At 31.4% G+C, this 13,746-nt stretch overlaps 1 protein-coding gene and 1 pseudogene across 1 annotated transcript; both read right to left on the reverse strand.

Moving 5' to 3' along the window:
- Positions 1-2,054: 2,054 nt before the first annotated feature.
- On the reverse strand, positions 2,055-5,856 carry LOC132602992 (F-box protein At5g49610-like; annotated as a pseudogene).
- A 137-nt stretch (positions 5,857-5,993) lies between these two features.
- LOC132602991 (glucan endo-1,3-beta-glucosidase-like) lies at positions 5,994-10,989 on the reverse strand. The gene is made up of 4 exons (XM_060315828.1): positions 10,244-10,989; positions 9,206-9,569; positions 6,689-7,022; positions 5,994-6,213 (listed from the first exon to the last, which is right to left on the reverse strand). Exons 1-4 carry the CDS (start codon positions 10,912-10,914, stop codon positions 6,185-6,187), a joined length of 1,398 nt encoding a protein of 465 aa, XP_060171811.1. The 5' UTR covers positions 10,915-10,989; the 3' UTR covers positions 5,994-6,184.
- Positions 10,990-13,746: the final 2,757 nt, after the last annotated feature.

A 13,746-nucleotide genomic window follows, 5' to 3' on the forward strand; every position in this document is an offset into this window, starting at 1 on the left:
ATGCAGACTAGCTTCTGTCAATAAAGAATGTCTTCTTTGTTCCCTTCTTTTGGTTTTCTAGATGTTATTGTTTTACCTCTTCATTTCGTTTGGTAATTTCTTTCAATGAAGCTTTGCATGGCTTGGCCAAAAACATCGTGTTAGACAAGAAAGTTGACTTAATTCAGAGTGCAGCCGGAAAAGAAGATGATTATTATTATTATTATTATTATTCACTGTAGTACAGGCAAAGTTTATGGTTCCCTTAGTGTGATGAGATTTTATGTTATCTTTCTGATCAACCTTTTAGGCAAATAACACAAGACGAAAGTAAGGTATGAATGGGTTGGAGCATTGTACTAACGGACTTATTAATAGATGTATTTTAGCTGATAAGGTTTCCTCAGCACCATATATCTAAGTAATTGAAGTCCCCCCGGTACTCGTAATTTCTTGTCACCTGCATATGTTTGATCGGTAGTTTATCCGTGCAGACGAAGAGAAATACTCCTGACAAATGCATGGGTAGGGGCAGAGGCAGATTCAGGAATACTTGATGAATGCAACTTGTAATGTTCTTAGTTCTTACCAGTGAACACACTGCACTTCGCGCTTTTAAAATGATGCTTTTAGAATTTAATAGTTGTTGACACTTGAGTGATGCTCATATGTATGTTATACTTCGTATTTGGACCCATCATTTGTATGGTGCATCCGCCTCTAGGTAGGGAAGGGATAGGGGAAATGTGAACATATATTTTACACAATCTTTCCTTGTATTTCTGCAATGAGGCTTAACGCCTTGACCCTGTGACATATAAGTCGCAAAAAGAGCTACTCTATCATGTTTAATAGTCCCTGGAAATGTTGAATTACAACATTGAACCATCAATGGCTGGTATATTTTGCTCATGACTCGGAGAAGATGTACTCTGTCATGGACAGTACAATGGGACCTTACCTTAATAGTTTTCTGTTTTGTCTGTAGTCCAAGGATTTGTTAACAAGAACCTCTTATCATAGTTTCTGGCTACTAAAAGATTATTCCATATACTGAAATGTTGTATCAACTCAATTAGTGAGCTCTTACCTTGAGGAGGTAGCTTCTCATTAGGATTTGTGTACATGTACTAGTACATGATGTGTATGCTTTCACAATCCAAAAATTGGATACAGGGCATCATCACAACTTACAAAATGGACTGAGATATGTACTGGTATTTGTTTGCAAGGTACTTACACTCACCAATTCCTCAAAACAACTGACACCCAGCAGATGCTACAGAGTGTTGAGAGAAGTACATTAAACAATCACTCAACAATAAGCTTGTTATACTTTGGAATATTATTTTGATAACTACCAAAAAGAGAAATACCATCGAAGCTTTAGCTGCATGGCTGTTTATGTTGCTCGGACTCCTAAAAAATGTTGTCAAACCATCCAAAAAATGCACCACTATCCGATACACACCCGCCGACATTTTTGAATAGTCCACATAGGTGGCAGTACCATACGACAAAACAGGGAAATTTGTTTTGCTTGCCTTTCCTCGTTAGTTACCTTTCCATACAATAATATAGAAACAATGTTATCTTTAGATGATTTTCACATAACATCTCATTTTCAACCACACAAAGGAACGGAAAACAATCCTCAAATCAAAATCAGCAATACTGTTCTGTTCTATACCAAAGTTAGACATGGTGACTCACTCCAAGCTCCTACAAGAAATCAGAAAGACTGTTTCTTGGACTAAAAAGACAACAAACTTGTTTTAATTTATAGATCATAATAAGAAAAACCCAACACCGTTTAAGTGTTTGATATCTTAAATTACTACTGACACCCATATGTATAGCCCAAGTTGCAGCATTTAAAAGTGTTGGAGGTGGCTTGTTTGGTGTTTGGAAATTTGGATCCATCATTTTTTTTTATTGGTGAGTAGGTAAGGCTCTTATTCTAGTCTAATTTTTTCTTTGAGAACTTTCAAGATAGAGTACAATCAAAGATTTAGAAGAAAGAAGTCCATAAAAATATATCTATGTTTGAAGTAATTAAATACAATACTCAGAAATTGTCATTAAAAGTGCTACAAATTAATAGGTAGTAATAGCCAACGCCACTAATTGACAGTCGACAGAAGACGTGGCCATTGATGCCACTCATAAGGAAATAACTCGTAGTGTAGTGTTTTCCACCAAGGTTCTTTAAAATCATACACAAATTCTGCAGTATCCGTTTTCAAGTCATAAGAAATAACCTTGCCTCTTACATCCAAATAAAAGATGTGCAGGAAAACAGGATGAATAACCATGTTCTGCACCTCGATACAAAAAGAGCCTGTAATTCCAAAAGCCTCAACACGAAGTGTATCGCCTCCAAGTCCAAACGCCTCCGGACATTGAAGAACTCTAGCAGCAAACATCCGCATCATACTTCAAAACTCATACTGCAACTCGACTACGAATATTACTCTCGAGTTTCCACACAGCAATCTCCTCCCCGTAATCCAATGCAAAGTAGAAATCCCCACCAGATAATCCAAGATAAGAATTGTATGTGGTCTCAATCTCTTCAGGCAATTCCAAAGCCCAGAAAGACTTGTAGACACTATCATAAACAGTGATTTGTCTTTCAACTTGATCAAGCCAACAGAATACTCCACCGATGACACCATCTGACGATGCTGATGATCTTGTATCCCAGTTTAAAGGGTACAGTCTAAGAGGTGCATCCAAAATTATACTATTGGAAGTCCACACATTAGTCTCGGAAAAGAAACTTTCAATTGTTACAGTGAACAGTAACTCATCCTAATGATGAGGTATTTCATAGCGAACTATAGTAAACGAGATGACATCTTTATTAGGATCATCTACCTTACAAATAAATCCAATAGCTAGGTCGCCTTCCATGCAGAATAGAGTTTTAGGGAGAGACGAATATTGCCTCGTTGCAGGATTATAAACATAATAATCCCTTGGTTTTTTTCTATCTTTTTTACAAAGAAGAAAACCATTCGACGACGCAACAATATACACTTTCCTGTTAAGAAAATTCACTGACTCATCCAAATCATGCATGTGATTATTATTTGATTCCTTTGATTCGAAGAAGAAACCAATTTGGGAATGTTTACGTGTCTGATAAAAAATACCAATGAAATCAGGTTGAGGCCTCCATCGTTGAGAACGACAACCAGCAATGTATTTTTGCCAACACTTTGATACACATTTAAACCTTGCTAGTGATTTTGAAGGCAAAAGATGCAATATTTCCATTCTGATATCCTCAGACAGCTCCACACCTTTATTATCACACAATTTTCGCAGACGTTTCATAATAATACTCAAATTTCCCTCTATGCTTAGAGCTTATAGAATTCAATACAGAATTGTGTCAGCAAGATGAGATATTTATAGTGACAAACAAATCCTAATTTTTCTGGGATTTGGAGCCGTTAAACAAAACCTAGCTTCGGAAGGAAAATATTTTAAACTCATAAAAAGTGAACATTTTGATAAGCATTAATTATTAATTAGTAATCTAGTAAATATAGTAACTAGTCTGCTACCATAAGTTAAAATACCTTGATAGGGTAAGAAAATATTTACCTTGTCTGTGCAAATAACTTAATCCACGAAACAAGGATAAAATCGTAGTAAACAGTGAAATCTTTGTATTCTACTTTTGTATATTCTAACAAATACTACTAAAACAGCTAGCAGCTATGAAACCTACAACATGTTTAGTCAAGCTTCTAAAATCAGCTTATTCTGAAAAGTGCTTTTAAAAAAAATATTTTTGACGAAAAACAATTTGTATTTGGTTAATTAATTTTAAAAACACTTTTGAGCAGTAATTAGTGTTTGGTCAAGCTTTTTTAAAAAAAAAATTGACGAAAAACAATTTGTATTTGGTTAATTAATTTTAAAAACACTTTTGAGCAGTAATTAGTGTTTGGTTAAGTTTTTAAAAAGTATTTCTGAGTGTATTTTTCTAAAAAGTGCTTTTGAGCACTATTTCTGCTACTCTTCATATGCACTTATTTTGTCCCAAAAGCTTGACCAGACACCTCAATTTTTTAAAATAAGCACTTATTGAAAAAAATAAATACTTTTGAGAAAAAATAAGTTTGGCCAAACATGCTATTATTTTGACTATTAGCAATGAATTCTAACTAGACATGAATTAAATCATCAAATCAAAATTTCTCTCGGTTTCGGGGCCGCTACGTTTCATAATAATCAAACTCAGATTTCTTCAAAATTAAATGGGTATTTAGAATCTTTATTTTAGGAGCTGTTTAGCTTATAGAATTCAAACAGAAACTAACCTCACTTTCAATGCAGAATTGTAAAGAAAATGAGATTTTTATACTGACAAATCCAAACGAATCCTTATTCTCTGGGATTCGGAGCGCCCAAAATAATTCCAAAGAATGTTAATAAATTAGGGTTTAATAGTTAAGCAATTAAATTTTTTAATTTTTTGCTCAAAAAAAGTTAAACTTTCAAAAATGTAAAAAAATATGGGTGAAAATCATTTACTCTCCCTAACTTTACTTTAAAAATCAAACTCCTCCCTCAACTTTAAAAAATCATTTACTCTCCCTAACTTTACTTTAAAAATCAAACTCCTCCCTCAACTTTAAAAAATAAACATTCAATTTTGGCGTCATGCTCATAAGCATCAATATAACAATAACAACAACAACATACCCAGTGTTTTCACAAGTGGAATGTTGGGAGGATAGATACTCCAACTTTGCTAGGTAGAGAGTCTCTGCTCAAAAGCATCAATTCTACACATAATATCAATTCACTATTTTTTAGCCTAACCTTAAGCTTTCATTTCCAAACTTTTTAATTTAGGTGAGATTTTTAACTTGAGTTTTGATTTTGCATCCTTCAAGATCATTCTGCACAACGAAATAAAAACAAGTCATTTATCACAAAATTCTCCTCCTCCAAGCTTCATCAATGCCCAGAAATGGCTAATCCCAATTCCACCCATAAATCCTTAACTATGACTCATTCAATACTTTAATACATCGTAATAGACTTAATACATACAGTTCAAGGGTAAAAATACCTTCAGAGTTCAAATTCCAAAACCCTAAACCTTAGTATTTTTTGTGAAAATTCTTAAAATCTAACAAATTAAGTAGGCATTTGGCCATAGAAACCAAAAAAAAATCACTTTTTTTGGAATTTTGAAGTTGGAGTTGGAGCTGTGGCCATAGTTTTTGCAAATAATTTTTTGTTGTTGAAATGTGAAAAAAGTGAAAAATAAGGTTAGCTTGTTTTTCAATAGAATTTTCATGGTCAAACACTGATTTTTAAAAAAAGTAAAAAAAAAAAAAAAAAAAAAAGAATAATTCTTATGGCCAAACGGGTCCTAAAAGATTTCGGTAGACACTTTTAGGTTAGGGTGTGCTAAATAACTCAATTTTGAAAATTATAGCCTACTTTAGTGATGAGTCTCGATCCTTGATGAAAATCCCTTTCAAGCCTCCAAGTCTCAAAATCGGTATGGCTTTTTAAACTTAAAAAAATGAGTATATATAAAAGTTTTTAACCGTGAAAGAACTGTAAACAGGTCTAAATGATCAACAATTCGAACTGTGAGCACAAATGACGAACGATTTGAACAATTAAAAACTGATGATTTCCTTTTACATTGACAAAATCAAAAGTGCTTTTACAGCTTTTGGAACCTTTTGACCAATCTCACAATCTTTTTTTTCATGTCAAAAAGGGTTAATTTAGACCTACAACAACACTCTAAAGCAAGTTATACCAGAGATAGATCTGGAGATTAAGGTAAGAATTCGATCAAACTCAATAATCTCAAAGCAAAGATATATTTGTCTTAAAAATTATTTTAATATGTATAAATAATTTAACCTGAAACCCAACAATCTAAAAGGATTAAAATCTTGAGTCCACAAACTTTAAATTTTAGTTGCGCCTCAAAGTCTGAGGAAGTATATTAGGAATAACTTGATAAATTGAAAAGAATCGGAGAAGGGAAATTAAATAGACATCATTGTGCATTACAATAGCCATATAAAAGAACATTACATACCAATAAAATTAGATTAATTTACCAAACCAAAGTACACAATAATAAAGATTATATGTCAATGCTAATCCTTCAAATGTAGGAGTAGTTGAAAGTCTTCCTCAGCTGCACGTACATTCAAGAGTCGTATTTGCATGTGCCATAACCTAGAAATATTAAAAGAACACATAACGTTCGTTAGAATGTTACTACAATAAACCCATTTTTCTTGTACACTATCGTATATCTAATGGATAAATTTCATAAATGATCACATAATTATATTTTTCTCCCAACTAAAGTCACAAAATTTTGTTTCTTAACATGAAAATTCCAATTTTTTTACCATAATAACAAAAAAGTCACGTGGCTGAAAACTCAACCATTCCGATGAACATAAATAATTTTTACTGGTCTAAACATCAACACGTTCGATATTTTAAATCACTAAAAAAATATTTCAGTTCATCGAAAGGGTTAAAAATTTCCGGCAATTACGACCTTTTTGTTACTATGCTGAAATTCTTATAGTAGTAACTTAATGTTACGAAACAAAATTATGCGACTGTTGATGAAATTCATCGAATATATAATTGTAAGACTTTCACATTTTTCAACTCGAAATATATTTGTGTGGCTTACTTGGATCAGCGTTGGCAACGACACCAGTACCAGCAAAGTCACAGTTGAAGTTGTTGCGGCCCTCTTTTTGGAAGTATGAATTCATGACAAACGCCGCGTGAGACCTAATAGTGTTGGGACTAAAGCACGGACCACCAACTTGAATTGGGGTGCAATCCACTCCTTGGCTACACACATAGTTAATGTTGGACTGCAATTGTGCGTCCGTTGCTTCTACCTTTGGCATGCAGAATTTTTTGTTCTGTGCTGGTGGTGCTGCTACTGGTGATTTTGATTTCGGTTTGTCTTTGTTGCCACCACCATTTTTTGGGGCGGGTGCTGGTGTTGGATGAGCCTGTGTGTACCAAAATTACAAAGGTAAGATATCAATAACTAAATGAAGATTATGTAAATGATTAGAGGTAACAAATGAATCAGTTGGATCAAACTTGGACAGGTCAAATCAATAAATCGATCATAACCATTGGCGAAGCTAGCAAGATGATTAGAGGTGACAAATGAGCCAGTTGGAACAAACTTGGACAGGGGTCAAATCAATAAATCATAAATCTAGTAAGAAGAAAAGGGGTTTAACTAAATTCCCTTTGTCAAAAAATTATGTTGTGTGTAATAAATTATTGAACCCCTTGACAAAAGTGAAAATTCTAGTTGTTCAAGTTACAAGTTCAGATTCCAACTACGATATTCTATTATTTTTTCGAATTTTCTTATATGAATTTCCAGCTCGACCACTAGTCATAACTCAACTCAAGTTACAAGTGCAAAATTTTGGTAAAAAGCGTTGGCAGTAAGTACTTCAAGTTATAAGTTCAAGTTCCAACAATATATTCTATTGTCTTTTCAAATTTCTTATATGATTTCTGGCTTGGCCACTAGGCATAATTCAAAATTTATTTAGATTAAAATGGATCAAATAACGGGTCGTAACTGAACCAACCGTCATAATTGTTAGTATATTAAACTTCAAGGGCAAAGTGACTAAGTACACTCAAGTTTAAATTACTGGCACCAGGAAGGCAAAAGGACTAATTAAAGTACGAAAAAAAAAACGAGACGACAAGATTCAAATTTAAATTAAAGATAGAAAGAAAGATGATGCTCAAATAGATTTCTTTTTCATACTTTCTAAATAATAAAATAAAGAAATCCGTTGAAGACATCACATGTTCATTAGGAACTTTCCAGCTATGCTACACTACTTTTTTGTGTACTGAAAAATGATTGCATCTTTTCTGATGGAAGGGGAATCCAAGGTAGAAATTTTACTATAATATACACGTGGTCGACGGTGCAAGTTTTTGATGTATCAGATTAAATTAATTCTTTGGCCAAAACCAGAATAGAAAATCAATAAACAAGATATCCAATATAAATCTAGTTACAATTTGACTACACCCAAATAATAATTTCGAGGTCCATTTTCTAAAAGCGTACGTCTATGACTATTATAATACTATAGTATAGATACATATATAAAAAAATAATACTATAATTTTACTACAACCAAATACTAGCATTCAAGTAATATTATAATACTCACTCACAGTTAAATATTTATAACTATTTAATAATTTTTATATAGATACATATATAAAAAAATATTTTTAAATATAATTACTCCCTTCGTTCCAATTAAGCGTCATACTTTCCTTTTTAATCTATTTTAAAATAGTGCTCTCTTTTTACATTTATTAAGTTGACAAGTCAATCATCCTGCATGACAAATTTAAAATCTAATTTAAAATACATTTTAATACACACATCTTTAATTCATGATCAAAATTTTAAAATCTCCTTTTATTTTTTAAATGTTGTGTTTAGTCAAACTAAAACACTTAAATTGTGACGCAACAAGTACTAAATTTAAGCAAAATTAATAATTGATCCTTTAGATCCGGCAACCCTAAACAGGTGAACTTTACACATGAAGCCAAGCACCTTCACATGGAGAACATATTCCATGTAGGGTGGAAAAAAGCAATACAACCAGCTGTACTCAACTGGAAGATAAAAAAAAACAAGCAGTTCAAGATTCTTCTAGCCAAAAGACAAAAGAAACTATTTACAAAAGCGTGTTGCAACAATTATAACTGAAGCAGTATAAATAATCATCATTTCCAATTACACTCCTCATAATTCATTTAAAAATGACTTAAACGCCCTCTTAGCTTTAAATTACTACTACTATATCAGTAAAGTTGATCGACTAAAATCATTAAATATTAAATACTTAGTTAATGATCTGGACATCCGTTTACTTGCAACAAAACAAAACTAGTATACTTACTTTGTCAGCCATATCAGAAAGTGGTGTGTTTTAAGCAGTTAAAAAAAAAGGAAATCAACTACTCCCTCCGGATAAAACAAAATGACAGCTTAATTAAACTTTCTCTAATTAAATAGATATTGAATTAAGTGTGGATACTCTTTTTGATCCGGAGGGGTTACCATGAGCAAGAACATTAATTAATCTAACACACTGATGAAGTGCTTATAAAGTTATAAAATTTAAATTACCTGATCTTCTTTCAAAACTCCAATATTATAAACCGCGCTGAAATCGGGTCTAAACAACCCGAAATTCTTCTCAGCAATTGATCCAGGTTTAGTATTCTCATTGAACAATGCAAAAATATACGTCTCAATCTTCCTCTTAGGCATCAATGGTGTCCCTGTACCAGAATTATACTTCCTCAACAACCCTCCATTATACGAGGCCGCATTTTCCACCGTACATTGTGGCTCGTATGATTCCCCTGCTGACGGCCACCCTGTTTCAGCAGCAACTATCTCCACATCTGGGTATTTTAGTCTTACCATTGACATATATACGGCGTCTAACAACATATCGAATGAATTATTGTACCATCTCTTCGAAAACCTGTTGTTGGAAAAATAATAATTCAAAGTTATAGGAAAATAAAATTGATTAGAAAGAATTTGGTATATTAATTTATGTTTGAGTTAAATATATATAGTCAAACTTAAATAAAAATAGATTTTCTTGTTTTGAATTAAAGTAAGTTCCCTCCGGTTTGGCCATGAAATCATTCACTTTTTTCTTGAAAATCAGCTCGGACCATAAAAATTCGGAATACCGCTCGTATTTTAACTTTCGTACAATCAACAAGAATAACAACAACATAAAGTGAAAAAAATATTCAAACAACCAAATATCCTTATAAAAACTTTAATCTTCAACTCTTACCTTCAAAAATTCCAAATAAAGTGAAAAAAATATTTGGTTTCTATGGCCAATGGCCTACTTTTTGGAAGTTTTTTCTCCAAAAAAAAAAATTAAGTTCCAAAACTGTGAAATTTTACATCCATCCCCAAAACATCAAATACTTTTTTATGTAAACTGCGTGTCCAAACACAACTTCAAATTTCTAAAACTATTTTAACGTAACTTCACAAATCTTTTTTCTCAAATTTCACAATATCTTTAACCAAAACGCTAGCTTAAAGCTTATAAATACGGGTGTTGCTAACTATTTTTATATATTTGGAAAACTATAGGGAGCATTCAGAGATTTATGAATAAAATATTTTTACCTGTCGTAAACGCCTTTGTTCTTCCTGAACAGAAGAAAATCCTCTTGTTTCGGGTCATACCCGAAATACGGATACGGGTTAACCATAAAAGGCCCTTTAGTTTCTCTCAAAAACTTAAGCATTGGTGCAAGAATACCCACATCCCAACCGGGTCTAAACCGGGCGGCACTAGGCGGGTTAGACCGTAATAAAATACCCAATGAATGTGGTGAAGATACTTTAATACCCTTCAATCCTACCTCACCCAACGCTTGATAAAATACTTTCATAGCTGGAACAAGTTTGTTTTGTACTTCAGGTGTATCCCAATGAAGTACTTCATTTCCAATAAGAATGACATCTATTTTTGTTTGTGGATAAAAAGGTTTAATGTTTGATTCTACATAACGTTTTGCATATGCAAGGTCCATTAGATTTGGGATCTCACCGTTTGGGACGGTGACAGTAACTGAGATTCCTGTGTTAGCAAATGCTCGTAGGATGTCTGGATTGATGTCAAAGATTTTAATACGGTCAATGACGGTTTTGTCCTTGAGGAATTGAGCTACTTGTGATGGTGGAGGTAAGTTGTTTCCTAACGTGCCATAGTTAACACCGATAGAAATAACAACAGGGAAAAACAGAACAGCAACGAAGATTAATAGAAGCAATATTTTGTTTGGTTTTTCCATGATTGAGAATTTTGTTTGTTGAAGGAGATGGAAAAGGATTTGTTATTATATATAAGGTGGAGAAAGAGAAAGAGGAAGAGGGTCAAATTTGGATTTGGACTATTTTTGACTAAAAGGAAGGTAGATGGAGGGTTCTAGATTTGAGTTTAATTGTAAAGTGGAGGTTCGTTTATGCTATTTTGATATTAGAGGGAGAATCCTATAAACGTGTCGTCACCACAAAGGTTATTATAGAGCCCGTTTGGATTGGCTTATAAGTTATTTTTTATTTTTTTTTAATGTTTGATTGGTCAGCTTAAAGTTATTTTGTGTTTAAAATAAACTTAAAAAAATAAATAAGTTCATTTGATTTAACTTATCTAAAGCAGTTTATAAGCTGAAAATAAAAAATAAAAAAATTAGACTACTAAATTTATTTATTTTAGCTTATAAGCTATTTAAACTCATCCAAACAGGCTGTATATTTATCATTATTACTATTACTATTTCGATTACGCGTATGTTGCGCAACATCATAGAATTGAAAATGAATATATCCGAAAAGTAACAAACGGAACTCTTACAGATTTTCTTTACAGCTAGATTCCTGTTTGGAAAGCCAGGAACACGGGATTAACGTGGTAAAGTTTTCATCCACATAATATGTTATGTCATCAAGTTAATAAACAGTACTCCTTCCGTCGCAGTTTACATGTGATTTGATTAGGTACTAAATTTAAGAAAAAAGAAATATTTTAAAAATTTATAATCTAAAATAACTTATAAATATTTATGTGATTGTAAATTATTTCGTAAAACGATAAGTTTCAAGTTGAATTATTTCTAAATATAAAAAGTATAATTTTTTGAGATGACTAAAAAGAAAATTATATATGAGAGTATGTATTATAATTATTAAATCAATTAACTATCATAATTTATATGATTTGATGTACATATCTGGTACAAATAAGTATTTATCAAATTAACATCATGTATGCTTTTCTTTTAACAAGGAAAATAATATTTTCCTTATTTCAATATGTTTGTCTTATTTTCTTTCTAGTCTATTTAAAATTTTCCCAATTTGACAACTTTTAATTTAATATCTCACATGATATGTTTAAATATATGATTTAAGGATATTTTGATAAATTATACATATATTCAATTTAAGATCATAAAATTTAAAAGTGTTTTTTATTTTCTAAACTCCATGCTCAATCAAAATAAGATACATAAATTAAAATGAAGGGAGTAATATAAACATATGAATATAAATAGTAAATAATAGGAACATGGAAGAAGATTTGGAGTTTGTTTGGCCAGCTTTCGCAGAATTAATTATTTATTTTGAAAGATATTTTTTGTTAGAAATATTTTTCAAAAAATAACTCTTGGAAAGTAGTTGTTAGTGTTTCGTTAATAAATTTGAAAATAAATTTTATTAATAATTAGAGCGGTAATTCTAAAAACTACAGTACTTTTTAAACTTCTAAAAAAGCAGCTTTTGCTATTATTCAAAAACCGTTGTGTTTTTTCCTAATTAAAAGCTTGGTCAAACACCATAATTTCTAAAATAAATATTTTTCTAAAAAGAAAAAAAAAACACTATTAACTTTTCATAATTAGTTTGGCAAAATAGACTATTATTGTAGTTTGAACTTAAGTACGTAATTATTAGATTACAACTTTATTATTTTGTTTATTTATTTATTATTACTATTGAAAATAATACTCCCTCTATTTCAATTTGTTTGAACCTATTTTCTTTTTACTCCGTATCAAAATGAATGACCTCTTTTTTAATTTGGAAACAAATTCACTTTATGAATGATTTACGGCCACACAAATTTTCAAGAATTATTTTGAACCACAAGTTTCAAAAGTCTTCCCTCTTTCTTAAATGTTATGTCCAGTCAAATGAATTCATATAAATTGAAACGGAGGGAGTAGTAGTAGGCAATTTGATCTTCATATTCAAGGGATAACCTCCCACATGTGATTTGTGAAACATGGCGAAGTACGAAAAGGAAAAAAACGACTAAGGAAACGGACGCGTTTCCTTTCTTTGTTTACAAAGTTCAGTTGGAGTATAATTAGGGAAAGCATAATTACTAAGGATTTAAACGGGCTTTGGTTCGTTTGGTTAGAGACATACTTATTCAGTTCCCCACAAAAGTAAAGTATTTACCCAAATTTGTCCCCATACAAACTATTTACCCGAAATGTCCGTTAGCCAAACAATTTATCCAAGTTGCTTAACATTTCTACTGTGTGTACGAGATCTTTGCTTAGATAAGTATTCTTTTATGGTAATGAAATATCTACTCCTTTATTGCTTTTGTCCTTTTATGCTTTTTTTTTTTTTTTTTTTTTGTCTTTCCCTATCCTTTCTCCTTCATTTATTGTAGATGTCCTTTGCTGACATTTCCATTACTCCACTTAATCTTTTTTTTAATCAAAAAAAATATTCACTTATTAAATAATAAAAAATTAATCATATTTTTTTAAATTTATCCCTATTGAATGTTATATAATTAAATTTTAATTCTTATTTAATTAGGAATAGTTTAGTTAAACTACTTATTTTTATTTAGGAGTTAATATTTTCTTAAGAGGTGTACAAAAGGCTAAGTGGACTCTTTTTTTATTCGGAGGGAGTATTTATTTCCTTCATTTCGTTTTCTTTTTCCTTTCTTAATTCGTTTTTTCTCTTAATTTTTTTTTTAATCTTTTTTGGGTTAGTTCATCTTCTTCCTTTTTCTTTTTCTATTATTATCTTTTCTCTTTTGGAATGAAACAAAATTTATATAAAAAAATGATTCTATAATTAACTTGATAAATTAAATT

Source organism: Lycium barbarum, chromosome 7 (genome assembly GCF_019175385.1).
Source record: "Lycium barbarum isolate Lr01 chromosome 7, ASM1917538v2, whole genome shotgun sequence".
Classification (NCBI taxonomy): Eukaryota; Viridiplantae; Streptophyta; class Magnoliopsida; order Solanales; family Solanaceae; genus Lycium; species Lycium barbarum.